Source organism: Hyla sarda, chromosome 2 (assembly GCF_029499605.1).
Source record: "Hyla sarda isolate aHylSar1 chromosome 2, aHylSar1.hap1, whole genome shotgun sequence".
NCBI lineage: Eukaryota > Metazoa > Chordata > Amphibia > Anura > Hylidae > Hyla > Hyla sarda.
Window position 1 is genome coordinate 14,811,143 of NC_079190.1, and position 22,168 is coordinate 14,833,310.

The 22,168-nt window shown below is 49.2% G+C and overlaps 1 protein-coding gene across 1 annotated transcript in view; it reads left to right on the forward strand.

The window, feature by feature from the left end:
- FAM168A (family with sequence similarity 168 member A) overlaps positions 1–22,168 on the forward strand; it is a 113,594-nt gene that overhangs the window by 50,729 nt on the left and 40,697 nt on the right. Inside the window, exon 3 of the mRNA XM_056561218.1 lies at positions 8,382–8,469. Within this exon, the coding sequence (XP_056417193.1) occupies positions 8,400–8,469 (70 nt within the window). The 5' untranslated portion in view covers positions 8,382–8,399. The remainder of the gene's footprint in view (positions 1–8,381; positions 8,470–22,168) is intronic.

Genomic DNA, 22,168 nt, shown 5'->3' on the forward strand with positions numbered 1-22,168 from the left:
TCTCTGCTCACGTCTCTTTCGGGATGCTCTCTTTCTCGGATGCTCTCTCCTCTCTCTCTCGTCTCTCTCTCTGTCTTCGGATGCTCTCTCTCTCTCTTTCGGATGCTCTCTCTCTCTCTCTCTCTCTTTCGGATGCTCTCTCTCTCTCTCTCTTTCGGATGCTCTCTCTCTCTCTCTCTCTTTCGGATGCTCTCTCTCTCTCTCTCTCTCTCTCTATTTCGGATGCTCTCTCTCTATTTCGGATGCTCTCTCTCTATTTCGGATGCTCTCTCTCTCTTTCGGATGCTCTCTCTCTCTCTCTCTTTCGGATGCTCGCTCTCTCTCTCTTTCGGATGCTCGCTCTCTCTCTCTTTCGGATGCTCGCTCTCTCTCTCTTTCGGATGCTCGCTCTCTCTCTCTCTTTCGGATGCTCGCTCTCTCTCTCTTTCGGATGCTCGCTCTCTCTCTTTCGGATGCTCGCTCTCTCTTTCGGATGCTCGCTCTCTCTTTCGGATGCTCGCTCTCTCTCTCTTTCGGATGCTCGCTCTCTCTCTCTCTTTCGGATGCTCGCTCTCTCTCTCTCTTTCGGATGCTCTCTCTCTCTCTCTCTCTTTCGGGATGCTCGCTCTCTCTCTCTCTTTCGGATGCTCTCTCTCTCTCTCTCTTTCGGATGCTCTCTCTCTCTCTCTCTCTTTCGGATGCTCTCTCTCTCTCTTTCGGATGCTCTCTCTCTCTCTTTCGGATGCTCTCTCTCTCTCTCTTTCGGATGCTCTCTCTCTCTCTCTCTTTCGGATGCTCACTCTCTCTCTTTCGGATGCTCACATCTCTCGTCTCTCTCTCTTTCGGATGCTCACTCTCTCTCTCTCTTCTTTCGGATGCTCACTCTCTCTCTCTCTCTCTTTCGGATGCTCTCTCTCTCTCTTTCGGATGCTCTCTCTCTCTCTCTCTCTCTTTCGGATGCTCTCTCTCTCTCTCTCTCTTTCGGATGCTCTCTTTCGGATGCTCTCTCTCTCTCTTTCGGATGCTCTCTCTCTCTCTTTCGGATGCTCTCTCTCTCTCTTTCGGATGCTCTCTCGCTCTCTTCTTTCGGATGCTCTCTCGCTCTCTCTTTTGGATGCTCACTCTCTCGCTCTCTTTCGGATGCTCGCTCTCTCTTTCGGATGCTCGCTCTCTCTCTCTCTCTCTCTCTCTTCCTTCTATTTTTTGCTGACTATGATGGTTTACTCTCTGGTAACACATGACGGCGGCAGTGTCTTCTGGATCGATATACCGTGGTGTCCTCAGGTCACTCCCCATCAGCAGAGATGGCCGATCTTCTCCGGAGATGATTGTAGAGCAGGTGCCGGCGGTATGATGAGGAGCCTTATCTCCCCTGCACATTCTCCCACGCAGGATTAAGATGTGTTAAGATGTCTCTGAAGATATTCTTATCAACAGCCGGTAGAGCTGCAGAAATGTCTCAGTGGATCAACCATGACTCTGTAGGATTACCTGTAAATCTTGGAGAGTTGGGACGTGGAAAATAAGACTTTCAGGAACATAACATTTTTATCTGATAATGGTTAGAAGGCTGAGCTTTCCATTAGATGCAAAGAAGGAGATGTGTCCAGCAAAAAGGATAACAGAGAAGCAGAAGAGTTGACTTAAGTGATGCCTCCATCTTCAGTTACATCCCAGCCTGTCCTTCTTTACACCTACATCTGACTGTGGGGGGGGGGGGGGGGGGGGGGACAGCGGGTGGCACATTTTGGGTTAGTTAACCTAATCTGCATTGGTGCTTTTATTCCCTAGTGAACTGTCCATGACTTTTGCTAGGACTATAAGAAATAGAAGCTCTGTTTCTTTTCCTTGCCTTCTAGTAGCCAATTACAGTTAAAACAATCAGCATTTTTGCGTTAATAATAATAATGTGGAACATATAGCCACATCCCAAATGGCTTAAAGGGGTACTCCTCTGCCACAGCATTTGGAACCTTTTATTCCGAACGTTTTGAGCGGGTGGCGGGGGTCGTGACTTCACAGCCACACCCCTCGTGTAGTCACACCATGCCCCTTCAATGCAAGTTTATGGGAGGGGGTGTGACAACTGCCCTTCCCCCTCCCATAGACTTGTATTGAGGGGGCGTGACTTCATGAGGGGTTTGGCTGTGACGTTACGACCCCCTGCGGCCTGTACGACGTACGAAAAAAAACACTGGGTGCTGCACAGAGATCGCGCGGGGGTACCAACGGTGGGACCTCTGCGATCAGACATCTTATCCCCTATCCTTTGGATATGGGATAAGATGTCTAGGGGTGGAGTACCCCTTTAACAAGGTGCATACCAGACGAGAACAGACTAAAGACAGAAAAGAAAATATACCAGATGAGTAGTAACAAAGCAACCCACAGATTTCTAGATTGTCAGAGGACAAATGCAATAGTGGTAGCTATGAGCACCTTGGGATGTTAAAAGGGCATGGGGAAATAACTACCCGATATTCTAAGAAAGAACAATGAGATACAAAAGGTCACACAGAGAGGGATCTTTGCTATCAATTGGAAAGAGGAGTGGGGAACGACAAAACAGAGGGGGTTGGAAACACCGCATCGGATTAGTCAGTGAGATTCCAAAAAGTAAAAGACGATTGGAAAGGCCACCGCTCAAACAAAGTCTTACTGAAGCAATTGACTTCCTCGGGGGTGAGCGCTATCCGCTTTTCCATGGCGCTTTAAGAACCTTTTGTACGTTGGCTAAAACATGGGAAACCTGAATTTGCTTCCAATGACTTCTTTGCTTTTGTAGGAGATTTGTCCAAAATGAACAAAGGAAGGGCAGGCCGCTGAACAGGGAGAAGAACCAAAAACTAAGAAGATCTTAAGTTGGGGGGAGGGGGGGGAGACAGTAAAAGGATGGGTAATCGCTGTGCAAGTTATATTGGCGCTTCGCTAAAGCATTAAAATGTGTCAATTGGGAATATCAGAGGTTGTAAGCACAAGGGATATTGGCAGGCAGGATGGATGAAAGTGGCAACATTCCATCTTTGGATGAAACCTTGACCAAACGGAAGAGCAACATTTTGAAGCCACGAAAGAGTTCATCATGTGTTCCAGAGGGGAAAAAGGATGTTCTGTTTAGAAAAGGGGCTTTGTGGGGTCAACCATTCATTTACCGTTCACTGAAGCAGAGAGTTTGAGCAGAGGTGAACGAAGAGAAAAAACTGAGAAAGGGGAGCTATGGACCAGCCCAGAGTGCAGCATGCAGTGAGCGGGGGTAGGTATCATGAGCTATGCGGGCTCACACTTTTGTTATGTAATTGTGAAGCAGTTCTCTATGGGAGTAAGAAAATAGGAGGGACTGTTGTGCCAACGCCACCGGCTTATTTAGGGCAAAAGACAATTTTGCTGCAAATTCTTGGATGACCCGAGGCCCATATGAACGTGCCAAAGGGATTCTGAACCGAGCACCTGTATAAGGAGGGGATACAGATGGGAATGGTTTGTAGAAAAAATATAACCATTTCGGCATAAAGGTCCTTTTAGGAATATTAATTCTACTTAATTCTTGGCGATTTTAAGAGTTCAGAAGAGCCATAAATACTACAAGGAAATAGATAGGACAGATTCGGAGGTGGGATAGATTTCTGGGGCCAAGAAAAAAGGAAGTTTGATTTCATAGGGTCCACGGTTTGTAATAGAAGTGACACAATGAAGGCCTCGGATTTTGGGAAAGTTTTTCAAAATTTGACCATTCACCAAAGTCAGACAACTCCACTATCAGAGAGGGGTAGGAAATATATGGGGGTTGGTAATATATACCAAGCGATCTTCTGCAAATGCAGAACATTTATTCTCTAACCCCCCCCATTATGATGTCCGGGTTGCTACGAATGGAGACCAGAAGTCGTTCCATGATTAAAACCTAAAGGAAATGACCTCTTCTAGAGTGGCAAAATTTTACCCAGGTTGACAAGAGATCTGTCCTAAAACAGTCTCTGGTCCCTTTATTTACCTAATCTGGCAATGTTAGTATATGTAAGCATACTGGGCCCAAATGATCACCTGTCCCCTGACCCACAAGTCTATCTGCTCGATATGTTAGACTCTGAACAATATTTCTCCTCTTGGCGAACGTTGCTACAAGAAATTCTTATTCATGCGAGAAAGCTAGTGTCTCATAATTGGATGAATGTCGTTATGCTGTCATTGGTCCAGTGGGTTTCCGTGCGTCAATGGTTCCCTACCATAAAATAAATTTATATATTTACACATCTGGACAAATATGACGCCATCTGGTCTCCCTGGTTACACTCACCTTGCGTTGCTAGGCATTAGCCTACGGATTACATAATTCATGATTGGATCAGTTACCCCCCAGATATCCTCCCCCTCCAATCCTTTATCGCCCCACCAGCTTCTCATATGCCCACTTGAGGACACCCTATCAGGCCTTGTATGGGGTACGGAACAAACAATGGCAGGTGGTCCAGCACGCCAAGGAATGCAGCTTTATTGTAGATAATAGCACCCGTACAGGGAGATGTCAAACATGTTTCGAGTGCATGCGCTCGAAACATGTCTGACATCTTCCTGTACGTGTGCTATTATCTACAATAAAGCTGCATTCTTTGACGTGCTGGACCACCTGCCATTGTTTGTTCTGTGGAGTGTGCCTGGCCAGGTCCGAGCACCAATCTGGGAGAGGTGAGCTGAATTTGGCATTTTTCTCTTGTAAGGAGTGCCCCTTTTTCATTTGTTTTGCTTACTAACTTGCGATTGAGCGCCAAATGTTGGTGTTTCTCACTGTTTATCATATTTCTTCTACTAATGCAGATTTACTCCTTATTTAGTATTGCTGTTTCAAATTGTGTTCCAAGTTCCTCTTTGATCCGAAAAGAATCGCACTTCTATGTGCCAACTTCATTACTATACTTTTATTGTATTGCTTCAATTCTCTATACCAGCTTATATCCTTTTGTCTGGGCATGATGGATAATATGTAGCGTGTTCTCCCTTCCTGGGACAAAACCCATCTGGTCAGGGTGGATCAAAGTGGGCAAGTGAGGGCCGAATAGATGATGTTCACTTTCCTCTGTGGGTCAGAATAATTACAGCGATGCCCATTTTATGTTGTTTTTGTTCCAATTACTTATGTTTGCTCAGAATAGAAAAATATTTTGAGCATAAATGGAAGACAAACATATTAAAACAAATAAATAATAAAATTTAAATGTAGGCACTGAGATGACTACTACAGAAGAGTTGAAGCGATGGGACAGCAGAATCACATGGAGTACGGGGAATAAAAGTCCGAAAGATGAAGAGGATGTATTCACAGAGTAATAGTACATACAAAACGGAAATAAAGTGTATATCCAATACATAAAAAATGAGCAACATAGAGTTCTAACTCAGGAAAATAGGACAACAAAGACTGGCATACATAGAAAAAGCTAGAAAACCTAATACATCCCGCCATGTATACTGCCAGAGACCTCACCACTTCTTACTCCAACGTACGTTTCACCTCGTGCTTCATTAGGGGGGCTTGTTATATATTCCCCGTTCCCCATGTGATTCTGCTGTCCCATCACTTCAACTCTTCTGTAGTTGGTCCTCTCAGTGCCTACATTTTTAACTTTCCATTTGTGGTTAGCCATGGGGGTGCGATGTGAGGTGTAGTGGCAGATGGTGTTGCCCAAAGGTAGATGGTGGTAACCCCTTAGGCAAACCACGCCTTGGCGTTAAGAACACTATGTAACCACCCGAAGGTAATCCCATTACTCCTAGGTTAGGCAGGGGTAAATAATAGTCCAAGGCAGTGACTTGACAGACTTTAGCACAGCCACGCTGACAATAATAGACTTGACTTGACTGAAGATAATGACAGCAGACACAGATGACTTGATTTACTGACTTGTGGCTGTAATTTAGGCTTGAGGCCTCCAGATGTGATGGACACTGGATCTGAGACGTCTGGACTGAACTTGAAAAGTAAAACACGAGCAAGAGAGACTGGTTGCAGCTCCTACCTTCCTTATAAAGGGGGGCTGTGCAAGGAGCCCATAGGCTAGCTGCGGGTCATCTGGTGCTCCCTGGGTAACAAACATATGACTTGAACATGTGACAACATTATCATGTGACTAACAATCATGTGGCCATATCAAAGGTCTTTTACCCTTAGCATATAACTTATACACATTATGGGGGAACCCCGAGGATGTACAGGGACTCGACCAGACAGGACTCTAGGAGCATATCCCGTACTGGAACATCACACATTTCTTTGTTTTTATATGTTAGTCTTGCATTTATGTTCAATAAAATATTTTTCTATTTTGAGTAAACATATTAGTAATTGGTCTTTTTTGTATGGTGATTATTGGTTCAGGAGACCACTTACGGCATAGTCATATTGCCAGATGTTGATGGTTTATAGTTTTTGTTCCACTTACCAAATAAAATTTAAAAAAATTTAGAAATTATTATTACCTTGCCATTGAATTTCGGCAGCAGGCAGGCCAGAGACCTGACTCCCTTGTGTGTCCGGCTGTCCACTACCTCCCACCGAACCCCGTGTGTGTAATATCGTGATGGCGCAGGGGCGAAACATAAAAAAAAAAAAAAAAAAAAAACTGATGCTTACCTAGCCCTGGTCCCCATAACTCCAGTTTTCCTCCCTGTGGTGCCAGTGTCTTCATTGCTTCTTTCTTCCGAGACAAGCAGCTGTCTGCAGGACCTTCCCGCTCAACCAATCACTGGCCAAGACAGGACACCACAACGGGCGGTGATTGTCTGAGCCAGTGTTTCCCAATCAGGGTGCCTCCAGCTGTTGCAAAAGTACAACTCCTAGCATGTCTGGGCAGTCCCCGGCTGTCAGGGCATGCCGGAAGTTGTAGTTTTGCAACAGCTCGAGGCACCCTGGTTGGGAAACACTGGTCTGAGTGCTAAGGTCCTGCATCCAGCTGTTTCTGAAGAAGGAAGTACAGAGAAGACTTTCGGCCCGATCGGAGGAGAATAGCAACTGCGGCATACCTACGGGGGACCAGGACTAGGTGAGCATAATTTTTTTATTTTTTTTTATGTTTCCCCCGTGCCCCAGCACCATATTAAACTGGCTCCAAAAAGTTAAACAGATTTGTAAATGACCTCTATTAAAAAATCTTATTCCTACCAGTACTTATCAGTTGCTGAAGTGGAGTTGTTATTTTCTTTCTGACCACAGTGCTCTCTGCTGACACCTCTGTCTCAGGAACTGTCCGAAACATTAGAGGTTTGCTATGGGGATTTGCTCCTACTCTGAACAGTTCCTGAGACAGACAGAGGTGTTAGCAGAGAGCACTGTGGTCAGACAGAAAAGAACAACTCAACTTCAGCAGCTGGTAAGCACTGGTAGGATTAAAGGGGTTCTCCACCATAAGGTGATTTTAGTACGTACCTGGCAGGCAGTAATGGACATGCTTAGGAAGGATCTGCACTTGTCTTGGGGCTAAATGGCTATGTTGTGAGATTACCATAACACTGTGGCTAGCTTTTTGTGAACTGGTATTTCCTGTTTGAGTTTTCTTTTTGTGACTACAAATCCCACAATTCCATTTTCCTCACTCCCACACATCAGCCACCCTACCCATTGAAACATAAATGAGCTGCATCCATTCAAAGACCTGTGGTTTTCAATCAGGGTGCCTACAGCTGTTGCATTAGTTGCAGATTGATCGCTCCCCCCATTGAAGCAGACAGGCTCCCTGTCATCAGCTGACTAGTGAGTACAGGTCTCGGCCGCATTGCAACCTGGGAAAAATCTGAGACAACAGTCATTTTGTATGCTGGTAAAAATAAATATTGGGGTGAAAATCACAGAAGAATTGTGAGAAAACCGTCACACACAGGTACAGACACTATATTGTGAACTACACTAACTTTACAGCCCATGTAGCATAGTCAAATAAAAAAAAATCATGCAATATCCCTTTAAGATTTTTTTAATAGAAGTAATTTACAAATCTGTTTAACCCTCTTGAGCCAGTTGATATGAAAAGAATAGTTTTTCACTGGAATACTTTCAGTGGGGTGGACATGAAATGGGGGGGTGGGACATGACATGGGGAGATTTTACCATTTGTTTATTATATCACAATCTTATCAAAATCGCAATATTTGCTTCCATACTCGCAATATGACATTTTCCCAAAATCGTGCAGCCCTACTGGCCTCTGTGTACAGAATGGATTCAGCCCCTGAGCCCATTCCATACCTCCATAACACCACCATGACATTATCATAAAGCAGTGAGGGGTTAAATTCTTAATTTTCGAAAAAATTATTTCCTTATATACCAACGCTGCAATAAAACTCCCTGCCAGAATTCTCAGGACCATAGATATCAGTTATTTTACTTCATTGTCTGTCTTGTTTCTTTGCAGAGATCTCAGTCTTCCAAAATGAATCCGGTTTACAGCCCTGTCCAGCCCGGGGCTCCCTATGGAAATCCGAAAAACATGACCTACGCAGGTAAGGAAGGGGAGGAGGGGATGCATGTATTCCTATGTCATGATGCATGCTACATCTCAGTATGTGTTATCAGAAAATGCCCTCTTGTTTAAAAAAGCTTTGTGCGTTCCGAACACTGGAAACGGGAACTGTTCCGAACGCTGGAGCTGGGAGCTAGTGATTTCATAGCCCCGCCCCCTCATTGTGTCATGCTCCGCCCCCTCAATGCAAGTCTATGGGAGGGGGCATGACATCATGAGGGGCGGGGCTATGTCGTCACAAGCTCCCAGCTCCAGCGTTCGGAACAGTTTGTTCCAAACGCTGAGAAGCGGAGTACCCCTTTAAGCTAATTTTTTTTAAGAATTTTTTGGTGATATTTTTTAATTTTCCATTTTATTATGTGTATTATAAAATAATCTGGAAATATTGAAGTTTTGAGTCTGACCACTAGGCCTAAAATAAACTGATACTTCCGATTCTGCCCGTTATGATAAGGAGGAGGTGGCTGGAAAGTGATCTGTACATCTTTACAGAAAAAGGCGACACCAGTAGATAGAGAAGACGACAAAAGGCGCTCAGCCTACTCCTCCTTCTGTACAGGTCACAGAGCATGCCTACAAACCTCCATGGGGCTCGCAGTAAAGCATATCCCTAAATGCTATTAAAAACTGCTCAGATGACAAGATGGCTACCGGTGGGTTCCGGAGGATGCAGGCTCTGCACTAAGAACTCGCACAAGCTGCTTCCTGCCCACATTACCGACTCTACAGGCTATAGCCCACTCGTCGCTTCTTCCTAGCTTCAGGGACTGCTTGAGAAGTATATTCCATGCGGTAGGGTCGTCCTCCCGCCCTGAACCCTTAATACCAGAACTCCAACTCACGTGCAGGCAATTAGCCATGGAGGAGGCAAAACGTATGACTCTAGATCTCATATCTACTCTGAAGACCACAGTCACAGCTACTCTCACACAACTGCAGAGAGCATACTGCACACATATCTACTACTAGGGGTGTGAAACGCCAAGAATTTGGCGATACGATTCGAATCGCGATACCAGTGTGGCGATTCGATATATGCCGATATATCGCGATACCGTCTAGGTGACGATACATCACGATATATCCCGATACATCGCCCACCTGGGAGCATTCATAGATCCCAATAGACGCCACTGTCAGCTTTGACAGCGGCGATCTAGTAGTCCAACGCGCACTTTTCTCATTTTATCCCGTCCGGGCTGCAAAATAAAAGAAAACGCACTTTCTCTTACCTGCCAACGAGCCCCCGGAGCTCCGGTACAGGTGTTCGGTCCCCGGGCTGTATTCTTCTTACTTCCTGTTAGCCCGGCACGTCACACGGAGCTTCAGCCTATCACCAGCCGCAGCGATGTCCCGCCTCGGCCAGTGATAGGCTGAAGCTCCGTGTGACGTGCCGGGCTAACAGGAAGTAAGAAGAATACAGCCCGGGGACCGAACACCTGTACCGGAGCTCCGGGGGCTTGTTGGCAGGTAAGAGTGTGCGTTTTCTTTTATTTTTCAGCCCGGATGGGATAAAACGAGAAAAGTGCACGCCGGAGTACTCCTTTAATAGCCAGCCGCGGCGATCGCCGCATGCTGGCTATTAGCGGCGGCCCCCGGCTATTGAGAACAGCCGGGGGCTGCAGAATATGGAGCGGGCACGAGTCCGAAGCCCACTTCATACACAATGCAGAGCACCGCATGCTGGATACTAGCGGCGGTGATGCATCAGTGGTCCCCGGCTACTGAAATCAGCCGGAGGTCGCAGAGTACGGAGCAGGCACGAGTCAGAGCCCGCTCCATACACCCAGAGCGCCGCCGTGTCAGATCTGGCCTGCCCCACTCGACAAATGTGGAACTTGTATCTCCTTATGCCCGGGACATGCTGTTCCGGGCATCAGGAGGTACAAATTCCACAATCCTAAAAGAATAGATTCAGAAATATTTTGAATCGATTCAGTATCGCCAAATGAAAAAATCACGATAATCGCGCAAATCGATTTTCTTCTTACATCCCTATCTACTACAGGAAGTTTTTAGGGACCTCAATCTTTGAAAGCCAAAACTGAAGATTTAGAGATTGACTCTCGCCGTAGTAAGGTTGAATGGTGGGACTTCCTGAATCCATCTTGCTATCGCAACTGCACGCCATATTCTATGTGGAGCTCTCCAATGCTTTAGGCTGGCAAGGCTCCCTCACGGTGAAGCGAGCGCATAGAGTGGGACTCCCACAATCCGCCCAAGGCTCTCATAACAAGAAACAGGCTAATAATAAGGCATGTCAAGTTATCATGAAATACTTGAATTATATGGACAAAATGGCGGTCCTACAAGCATTTAAAATATGTACCACATAGGTTCTTTAAGAGATCACAGAATTCTATATATATTTTTTTTTTTAGCTGATATCGCGAAAAAAATGCAAGGTTTTCATGCCAATTTGCGCACAATTGGTTAAGAAACGGGTGCATTTATTCTTACAGTACCTTGAAACCTTCAATGGGTACTCTGCTACCTAGACATATCATCAGATGTCTAATTGCAGGGGACCCCCTCTATCTCCCTGCTGCACCCAGCATTTGTTTAAAGCGTCTGGTGCAGCGCCGGAGGCTCGTCACGCCCCGCTCGTGATGTCATGTCCATGCCCCCTCAATGCAAGTCTATGGGCCCCCTCCCATTGACTTGCATTGAGGGGGCATGGCCATGACGTCACAAGCGGGGTGTGGCCGTGATGTCACGAGCCTCCGCCCCGCATCGCCAGTCATCCGGCATGGAATGAAATTCGCTCCTTGCACCGGATGTCTGGGGTGCCACAGCTGAGATCATGGGGGTCCCCAGAGGCGGGATCCCCGCGATCAGACATCTTATCCCCTATCCTTTGGTTAGGGAATAAGATGCCTAGTGGTGGAGTACCCCTTTAAGGATATCAGTTTAAATGGTTTATCGACACACTTCTAAGAATCAGCTTCAGTGACTGATTTTCTGGAGTACCTGAAAGGTGCTGGCAACATTGCTTCACCTGGTGATGCGCACAAGAGGAGACTGACTGTCAACCCCCAGGTGGAATTGGAATCTGATCTGGTGGAGTGAGATAAGGCCAGCTACTGATCTATATGTGGGACTTTCTCAGGGACCTGACCAGAGGTGACACCTACCAGTTGTTGCTGTTATTTACCAAATTACATTACGGGTGATTTCTTTTCTCACTGCGTACACCCACTATTTTATCGCCATCTGCTCAGCAGGATAATGCTTTAGCCACACTGCAAAAACCAGACCATGAGATCAAGGTGGTGACTCCGGATGTCCCAGATTTCAATTTAAACAATCTGTTAGATGTGCTGGAGAAACAAGTCTTATCCATGAAGGCCGCACCTCACGACTTACAGGATCCTCTGCAGATGTCTTGGTGCAGATACTACTGGACAGTAAGAGTAGTGAGGGGTTCTGCCCCCTACAGCTCATCACTGTGGTCTACTCTGGCATCTGCCGTCTGGCAGTCCTTCTGGTCTCATGTAGAGGAGTGTGGCTGGGAATGTTAATGTCTCCACAATAGGATGATTTATGCAGCGTTCCAGTTTTGGCTCCTAGCGCAGGAAGAAGATATTGCATCAGTGACTTTCTGTGCCGCTGTTGAGATGAAGAACTACTTGGAGATGCTGCCTGCTCTCCTACTAGAGTTCTCTCTCTCTCTCTCTCTCTCTTTCTCTCTCTCTCTCTCTCTCTCTCTCTCTCTCTCTCTCTCTCTCTCTCTCTCTCTCTCTCTCTCACTATGATTTTTTTTATTTACCTTTTTTTTTTTTTCTTCATTGTCACCCTGCACATTTATTCCTGCAGGCCCCTTCCTCTGTGCTGCCGGCCTCTCTCTCTCCTCCTTCCATGTTACCAGCCTCTCTCTGTCCTTCTGTGTTACCGGCTTCATTCTGTTCTTTCTCTGTGCTACTGGCCTCTCTCTGTCTTTCTTCTGTGTTACCGGCCTCTCCCAGCTTTTATTCTGTGTTACCAGCTTCTCTCTCTGTCATTCCCCTCCATTACTGCCTATCTCTGTCCTTCCCCTCTGTTACAGCCTCTCTCTCTGTCCTTCCCTTCTGTTACGGCCTCTCTGTCCTTCCTGTGTGTTACTGCCTCTCTCTGTCCTTCCCCTCTGTTACGGCCTCTCTCTGTCCTTCCACTCTGTTATTGCCTCTCTCTGTCCTTCCACTCTGTTATTGCCTCTCTCTGTCCTTCCCCTCCGTTTCTGCCTTTCTGTCCTCCCCCTCTTACTTCCTCTCTCTCTCTCTGTCCTTCCCCTCTGTTACGGCCTCTCTCTCTGTCCTTCCCTTCTGTTACGGCCTCTCTGTCCTTCCTGTGTGTTACTGCCTCTCTCTGTCCTTCCCCTCTGTTACGGCCTCTCTCTGTCCTTCCACTCTGTTATTGCCTCTCTCTGTCCTTCCACTCTGTTATTGCCTCTCTCTGTCCTTCCACTCTGTTATTGCCTCTCTCTGTCCTTCCTCTGTGTTACTGCCTCTCTCTGTCCTTCCCCTCCGTTTCTGCCTCTCTGTCCTCCCCCTCTTACTTCCTCTCTCTCTCTCTGTCCTTCCCCTCTGTTACTGCCTCTCTCTGTCCTTCCCCTCTGTTACTGCCTCTCTCTGTCCTTCCCCTCTGTTACTGCCTCGCTCTGTCCTTCCTCTATGTTACTGCCTCTCTCTGTCCTTCCTCTATGTTACTGCCTCTCTCTGTCCTTCCCCTCTTACTGCCTCGCTCTGTCCTTCCCCTCTTACTGCCTCTCTCTGTCCTTCCTCTCTGTTACTGCCTCTCTCTGTCCTCCCCCTCTTACTTCCTCTCTCTCTCTGTCCTTCATCTCTGTTACGGACTCTCTCTGTCCTTCCCCTCTGTTACGGCCTCTCTCTGTCCTTCCTCTCTGTTATTGCCTCTCTCTGTCCTTCCCCTTTGTTACTGCCTCTCTCTGTCCTTCCTCTCTGTTACGGCCTCTCTCTGTCCTTCCTCTCTGTTACGGCCCCTCTCTGTCCTTCCTCTCTGTTACTGCCTCTCTCTGTCCTCCCCCTCTTACTGCCTCTCTCTCTCTGTCCTTCCCCTCTGTTACTGCCTCTCTCTGTCCTTCCTCTGTGTTACATATCCTTTGCTTTCTCTGCTTTGTCCTTGTCTATTATTGCTGCCATGTCCCTGTCCTTCCCTGTCTCTCCTCCTCTTTCCTGTCATTCACTGGGGCTTCTGTCCTATATTATTACTCTTCTTCATCCCCATCACTCAGGTCTCTCCTCTTCATCTGTATTAGACCTTAGCTTTCTCGTCTCCTCGTGTCCCATGTATCTCTTCTTTCCTGACACTCCATGTCTTCCTCCTCCTCCTCGCTCTCATCTATCTTGTCCCTCTTCCTTTTCATTAACCCTTGTTTGTTTGTTTTTTAACCCCTTTTTATTTTGCTTTTTCATCTGCATTATTCCCTGGTTCTCCCGTCTTTGCTCCCTGGTCATCGCTTTTTGGGTCCTTAGTCGCCATTCAGTTATGACTGTACTATTTTTTATTTGTGTAACTCATGCTAATTTTTGCCTCCTGAGTAACGTCACATAAACCTCCAGACTGAATAGAATTTTCGCTATTTACAGAATCTGAATTACCTTTCCCAGGAATCCCTCACAGCGCTCTCACAGAGCACCATTCTCCAGAACGCTCACCCCCACCCCGCGTAGTCTAATAATAATCCGGCACATATCACTGGCGGGGATGGAAATGGACGATGCCGTCACCGCTGTGTTAGCGTAGGGTAACACTGCCTGGAGGGGGGGGGGGGCACATGTATTCGCCAGCGACGTGTTACAATTTGTACACGGTTTATTCTGTTGTCATGCCAATAGTCTCCACGTCTATCTCCATACTACAGAGCACTGCACCCTGTTATGTAACACAGAGCAGAGTCAACAGGGGCATTTATCATGGTTTTTTCTCTTTGTTGGTGTGTTTTGAGTGTTTTCTGCTCAGTTTGCTCTCACTTTAGTATTTTTGCACTTGAAGGAGGGGTGGCTTACTTTACGCAAATTTGTTGCATTTATTAACTGCGTAAAAAATTCATTTATGGGGTGGTTGGGGTATAAGATTTTATTCACTTTGTACCTGTCAGTCTGCACTGTACCTTCTTTCCATTTGTGTAAATGAAAGTTCTGTTACTGATAAAGCTGAGTAATTGATGTGTAAAATTGCGGTATAGGTGAGCAATGTGTACGGGATAGATCCGATCATCTGCAATTTGTACTTGCTCGGCTGATTTTTGCTTTTTCGCTGCAGGTAGCTGGGGAGAAAATCCGCAGTATCAGGACCTGCTAATAGTGAATGACACCACTCCATTATCCTATCTGCCAGAAACAGCAAAACCTTAATCAGCTTTCACGGCCCTGAAATTTCATTTACCGCGAATTGTGCAATTTTAATATGGGAGCGGAAGAAAATGTCTTTAATTACATCATCCTTGGCATTTATAGAAACTCTTGCACGTACAACCCCTCCTCCGCACTTCAGGCTCATTCCTTAGAATTCTCACACCCCCATATACATTTAGATATAAACTGCATCATTGAGTGTGTTTTTTTTTTTTTTTTTTTTGCAATTTATTATTTAGTTTGCTGCACTATTGACATCTGATCTACTGAGATCCTAGGACCTGCAGGCTCCAGACCAGACTCCAGAATAGCTACAGGCCCCTCATCAGACTCCAGAATAGCTACATGCCCCGCATCAGACTCCAGAATAGCTAAAGGCCCCGCATCAGACTCCAGAATAGCTAAAGGCCCCGCATCAGACTCCAGAATAGCTAAAGGCCCCGCATCAGACTCCAGAATAGCTATAGGCCCCAGAAGAGACTCCAGAATAGCTACATGCCCCGCATCAGACTCCAGAATAGCTAAAGGCCCCGCATCAGACTCCAGAATAGATACAGGCCCCGCATCAGACTCCAGAATAGCTACATGCCCCGCATCAGACTCCAGAATAGATACAGGTCCCGCATCAGACTCCAGAATAGATACAGGCCCCGCATCAGACTCCAGAATAGCTATAGGCCCCGCATCAGACTCCAGAATAGCTATAGGCCCCGCATCAGACTCCAGAATAGCTATAGGCCCCGCATCAGACTCCAGAATAGCTAAATGCCCCGCATCAGACTCCAGAATAGCTAAATGCCCCGCATCAGACTCCAGAATAGATACAGGTCCCGCATCAGACTCCAGAATAGATACAGGTCCCGCATCGGACTCCAGAATAGATACAGGCCCCGCATCAGACTCCAGAATAGATACAGGCCCCGCATCAGACTCCAGAATAGCTACAGGCCCCGCATCAGACTCCAGAATAGATACAGGTCCCGCATCAGACTCCAGAATAGATACAGGTCCCGCATCAGACTCCAGAATAGCTACAGGCCCCGCATCAGACTTCAGAATAGCTACAGCTTCCAGACCGGACCCCTTAATGAATGTAACCAAAACATAGAATCCAATATAACAAAGTGACTTGTGCTCCGGTATACTTTCCAGACTGAGTATAAGAAATAGACAAGCAGATATATAATGCAACGTTTTGGTCAGATATTGACCTTCATCAAGCCATATATAGAGAGTTTTTTGAGGTGGATTGTATATACTGGATGCAGCGGGAAGAACATGTACAGGGATATGGAAATCCTATCGCCCGACGCCCGGGACAAGTAGTTTTGGGCGCCGGGCAGGTGAATTGTTTATAGATTTAGCCCTGTATCGGGCAGGGACAGACAGACTTCTCCCTTATTTTTCTTTAATGCCGGTGTGAGGCGCAGGAGCCGATGGAAGTCTACACCTCACACCAGCTCGGAGTGTATGGAGGGGGGCGGCGGCCTCCAGCTGACTGCAGAGCCCCCTTATCTCCCCTCCCGGAGGATGGACGGAGCTCAGTAGACACAGCAGGGGGAGAGAGAGGACGAGCACAGCTCCGTGCACAGCTCCATCCCCCGCACACAGCTCTATCCCTCCCCCTCCCCCTGATCTGTCTCCACAGGACCTAATCCACCACGGGGAGGTTGCATTTGCACGGGGTAAACACAGAGCGGGGGAGGGGAGGGGGAGGACGGAAATCTCACCTCACACCGGCCGGGACTACAGCTCTGATGTCCACTCATGGCGGCTCAGGTGAGGAGACCGAGAATACAGGCGGCGGCAGGAAGAGTGGTTGTATATGTAGGGTGTGAGTGTATGTGTGTATGTGATGTATGATGGGGGGGAAGCGCAGGTGTATGTATGATATGTGCATATGTATGGTGTATATCAGTGTTTCCCAACAGGGTGCCTCCAGCTGTTGCAAAACTACAACTCCCAGCATGCCCTGGGCATGCTGGGAGTTGTAGTTTTGCAACAGCTGGAGGAACCCTGGTTGGGAAACACTGGTGGATATGTATGGTGTGAGTGTATATGTGATGTGTGTATGATGTCTGTCTATGTGTGATGTGTATGTCTAAGTGTGATGTGTGTATGTATGTAATGTATGATATGTGGGGGGGGGGGCAGCAGCAGGCCTATGTATGATGTGTGCATATGTATGGTGTGAGTGTATGTGTGTATGTAATGTATGATGTGGGGGGGGGCAGTGGCGGGTGTGTGTATGATATGTGTATGCATGAATGTTTTGTATAGGAGCGGACTGTCACATCGGGCATTAGGGCAGTTGTACCAACTAATTTAATTATTTTTTAGTTGCACCCGCACTAAATTGCGCCCCCAGAATCCCCCCCTTCATACACTCCCGACGACCAAGAGCCCCACGGATGCACGCAAACACGCCCGAACCAAAACTACAACTCCCAGCATGTTACACCATAACCTAAACTGTAGAACTATAAAGTGTATCATGCTGGGAGTTGTAGTTTTGGTTCGGGTCAGCTGCAGAGCCATAGGCTGTATCAGGGCATGCTGGGAGTTCTAGTTACTAACTGCAATTCCCAGTATCCTTGACACATCCTATGGCTCTGCAGCTGACACAAACCAAAACTACAACTCTCAGCATGTCCTACAATAACCTTAACTGTACTACTATGCAGTGCAACATGCTGCAACACCCACACAACCATAGGCTGTATCAGGGCATGCTGGGTGTTGTAGTTATCTAGTAACTAAATGCAACTTCCAGCATTTTCTGACACAAAATGCAGCACATAAACTGGAGAAGCAGAACACCCCCCCCCCCCCCCCCAGTAACACATAAGTCCCTATTGAGACTGAAAAATAGTGATTAAAATATTTTAAAAAGTGCATATATATGTGAATAAGCCCCTTTCCTAATAAAAGTTTCCAATTTTCTTTAAATTAAAATAATGTACAAAAATAAACGTAAGTGGTATTGCTGCATGTGGAAATGTCCAGACTATTAAAATATAATGTTAATTAAACCGTACGGTGAACGGTGTAAATGTAAAAAATTGTCCAGAATTGCTCATTTTTGGTCACTTCATATGAGAAATTTTTTATAAGGTGATCAAAAAGTTACATCTAGACTTTCTGGGCTCAGGTGTAAAAGGAGCTACAGCTCTCCGGCCGCTAATAGCCTGACATACTGCGATCGCCTATTAAACCATTAGATCACCGCTGTCAGCAGTGTCTAAAGGATCTTATATCTGGGGGCAGATATCTGGGGGCAGGCTCCAGACCTGACCCCCAGAATAACTGCAGGCTCCAGAATGACCCCAGAATAACTGCAGGCTCCAGGACTGACCCCAGAATAACTGCAGGCTCCAGGACTGACCCAGAATAACTGCAGGCTCCAGACCTGACCCCAGAATAACTGCAGGCTCCAGGAATGACCCCAGAATAACTGCAGGCTCCAGACCTGACCCCAGAATAACTGCAGGCTCCAGACCTGACCCCAGAATAACTGCAGGCTCCAGACCTGACCCCAGAATAACTGCAGGCTCCAGACCTGACCCAGAATAACTGCAGGCTCCAGACCTGACCCCAGAATAACTGCAGGCTCCAGACCTGACCCCAGAATAACTGCAGGCTCCAGGACTGACCCCAGAATAACTGCAGGCTCCAGGACTGACCCCAGAATAACTGCAGGCTCCAGACCTGACCCCAGAATAACTGCAGGCTCCAGACCTGACCCCAGAATAACTGCAGGCTCCAGGCCTGACCCCAGAATAACTGCAGGCTCCAGACCTGACCCCAGAATAACTGCAGGCTCCAGACCTGACCCCAGAATAACTGCAGGCTCCAGACCTGACCCCAGAATAACTGCAGGCTCCAGGCCTGACCCCCAGAATAACTGCAGGCTCCAGACCTGACCCAGAATAACTGCAGGCTCCAGGACTGACTACAGAAAAACGACACCAAGTAGATGCAAACAAGTGAAATGTATTCACATAGGTGGACAGAACGCGTTTCGGCGGGATAGCCTTCTTCTGCAGCAGAGAAGGCTATCCCGCCAAAACGCATTCTGTCCACCTATGTGAATAAATTTCACTTGTTTGCATCTACTTGGTGAGTGCTGGGCCCTCCTTATATATACATACGGAAAAACTACAGGCCTTAGACTGAACCCTCTGAATATCTGCAGGATCTAGAATAGATACAGAATGCAGGACAGATCCCAGCATAGAAACAGACCACTGACCAGACCCCCCTAAATAAATTCAGACCCCAGAATAACTACAGGCTGCAGGCCAGACCACAAGATAACTATAGGCCCTATACTAGACCCCAGGCCAAGACCAACCCATTGAATACCTTCAGGCCCGAAAATACCCCAGAATATAAACAGACCAGCTAATGCCTTAAGTAGATTCAGCCCTAGAACAACTATAGGCCCCAAATTAATTACAGGTCCCAAGCCAGACACCAGGGTAACTCCCAGAACTACAGGGCCCATACTGAACCCCAGGGTAACTGCATAATCCTTACCAGACCCCTGGATAACTACAGCCTCAGACCAGGCCCCCGGAATAAATGTAAACCCCAGACTAAAAATTAAAATAAAAATAGATCCCAGACCAAACCCTCAGAATATTGACAGACCCCAGAATAGAAACAGACCAGCAGACTCCCTTAATAAATGTAGATCCAGAATAACTATAAGACTCGCCAAACTCCAGAATAATTACATACCCTACACTAAGACCCCAGGGTAACTACAGACCAGATCTCAGAATAACTTCAGATCCTAGACCAAGACCCTAGGGTAACTACAGTTTCCAGACCAGACCCCAGAGTAACTATAGGCCTCAGACCAAACTCTAGAATAATTACATACCCTAGTCCAAAACCCCAGGGTAACAACATACCCAAGACCAGACCCCAGAGTAACTACAGACCCGGACCAGACCCCAGAGTAACTACAGACCCCGGACCGGACGCCAGAGTAACTACAGACCCCGGACCGGACGCCAGAGTAACTACAGACCCCGGACCGGACGCCAGAGTAACTACAGACCCCGGACCGGACGCCAGAGTAACTACAGACCCCGGACCGGACGCCAGAGTAACTACAGACCCCGGACCGGACGCCAGAGTAACTACAGACCCCGGACCGGACGCCAGAGTAACTACAGACCCCGGACCGGACGCCAGAGTAACTACAGACCCCGGACCGGACGCCAGAGTAACTACAGACCCCGGACCGGACGCCAGAGTAACTACAGACCCCGGACCGGACGCCAGAGTAACTACAGACCCCGGACCGGACGCCAGAGTAACTACAGACCCCGGACCGGACGCCAGAGTAACTACAGACCCCGGACCGGACGCCAGAGTAACTACAGACCCCGGACCGGACGCCAGAGTAACTACAGACCCCGGACCGGACGCCAGAGTAACTACAGACCCGGACCGGACGCCAGAGTAACTACAGGCCCCAGACCAGACCCCCCAGAGTAGCTACAGGCCACGGACCAGACCCCCCAGAGTAGCTACAGGCACCGGACCGGACCCCCCAGAGTAACTACAGACCCCGGACCGGACCCCAGAGTAACTACAGACCCCGGACAGACCCCAGAGTAACTACAGGCCCCAGACCACAGAGTAACTACAGACCCAGGACCAGGCCCCAGAGTAACTACAGGCACCAGACCCCAGAGTAACTACAGCCCTCGCACCAGACCCCAGAGTAACTACAGACCCCGTACCAGATCCCCACAATTACTACTGGCCTCAGACCAGGCCCCCCAGAGTAACTACAGGCCCCGGACCAGACCCCCCCAGAGTAGCTACAGGCCCCGGACCAGACCCCCCCCAGAGTGGCTACAGGGCCCGGACCAGACCCCGCAGAGTGGCTACAGGCCCCGGACCAGACACCCCAGAGTGGCTACAGGCCCCGGACCAGACACCCCAGAGTGGCTACAGGCCCCGGACCAGACACCCCAGAGTGGCTACAGGCCCCGGACCAGACCCCCCAGAGTGGCTACAGGCCCCGGACCAGACCCCCCCAGAGTGGCTACAGGCCCCGGACCAGACCCCCCCAGAGTGGCTACAGGCCCCGGACCAGACCCCCCCAGAGTGGCTACAGGCCCCGGACCAGACCCCCAGAGTGGCTACAGGCCCCGGACCAGACCCCCCAGAGTGGCTACAGGCCCCGGACCAGACCCCCAGGAGTGGCTACAGGCCCCGGACCAGACCCCCCAGAGTGGCTACAGGCCCCGGACCAGACCCCCCAGAGTGGCTACAGGCCCCGGACCAGACCCCCCAGAGTGGCTACAGGCCCCGGACCAGACCCCCCAGAGTGGCTACAGGCCCCGGACCAGACCCCCCAGAGTGGCTACAGGCCCCGGACCAGACCCCCCAGAGTGGCCACAGGCCCCGGACCAGACCCCCCAGAGTGGCCACAGGCCCCGGACCAGACCCCCCAGAGTGGCCACAGGCCCCGGACCAGACCCCCCAGAGTGGCCACAGGCCCCGGACCAGACCCCCCAGAGTGGCCACAGGCCCCGGACCAGACCCCCCCAGAGTGGCCACAGGCCCCGTACCAGACCCCCCCAGAGTGGCCACAGGCCCCGGACCAGACCCCCCCAGAGTGGCCACAGGCCCCGGACCAGACCCCCCCAGAGTGGCCACAGGCCCCGGACCAGACCCCCCCAGAGTGGCCACAGGCCCCGGACCAGACCCCCCCAGAGTGGCCACAGGCCCCGGACCAGACCCCCCCAGAGTGGCCACAGGCCCCGGACCAGACCCCCCCAGAGTGGCCACAGGGCCCCGGACCAGACCCCCCCAGAGTGGCCACAGGCCCCGGACCAGACCCCCCCAGAGTGGCCACAGGCCCCGGACCAGACCCCCCCAGAGTGGCCACAGGCCCCGGACCAGACCCCCCAGAGTGGCCACAGGCCCCGGACCAGAAGACCCCCCAGAGTGGCCACAGGCCCCGGACCAGAAGACCCCCCCAGAGTGGCCACAGGCCCCGGACCAGAAGACCCCCCAGAGTGGCCACAGGCCCCGGACCAGACCCCCCAGAGTGGCCACAGGCCCCGGACCAGACCCCCCCAGAGTGGCCACAGGCCCCGGACCAGACCCCCCCAGAGTGGCCACAGGCCCCGGACCAGACCCCCCAGAGTGGCCACAGGCCCCGGACCAGACCCCCAGAGTGGCCACAGGCCCCGGACCAGACCCCCCAGAGTGGCCACAGGCCCCGGACCAGACCCCCCAGAGTGGCCACAGGCCCCAGACCTGAGAATGAATGTAAGCCCCAGACCAATGTTTAAG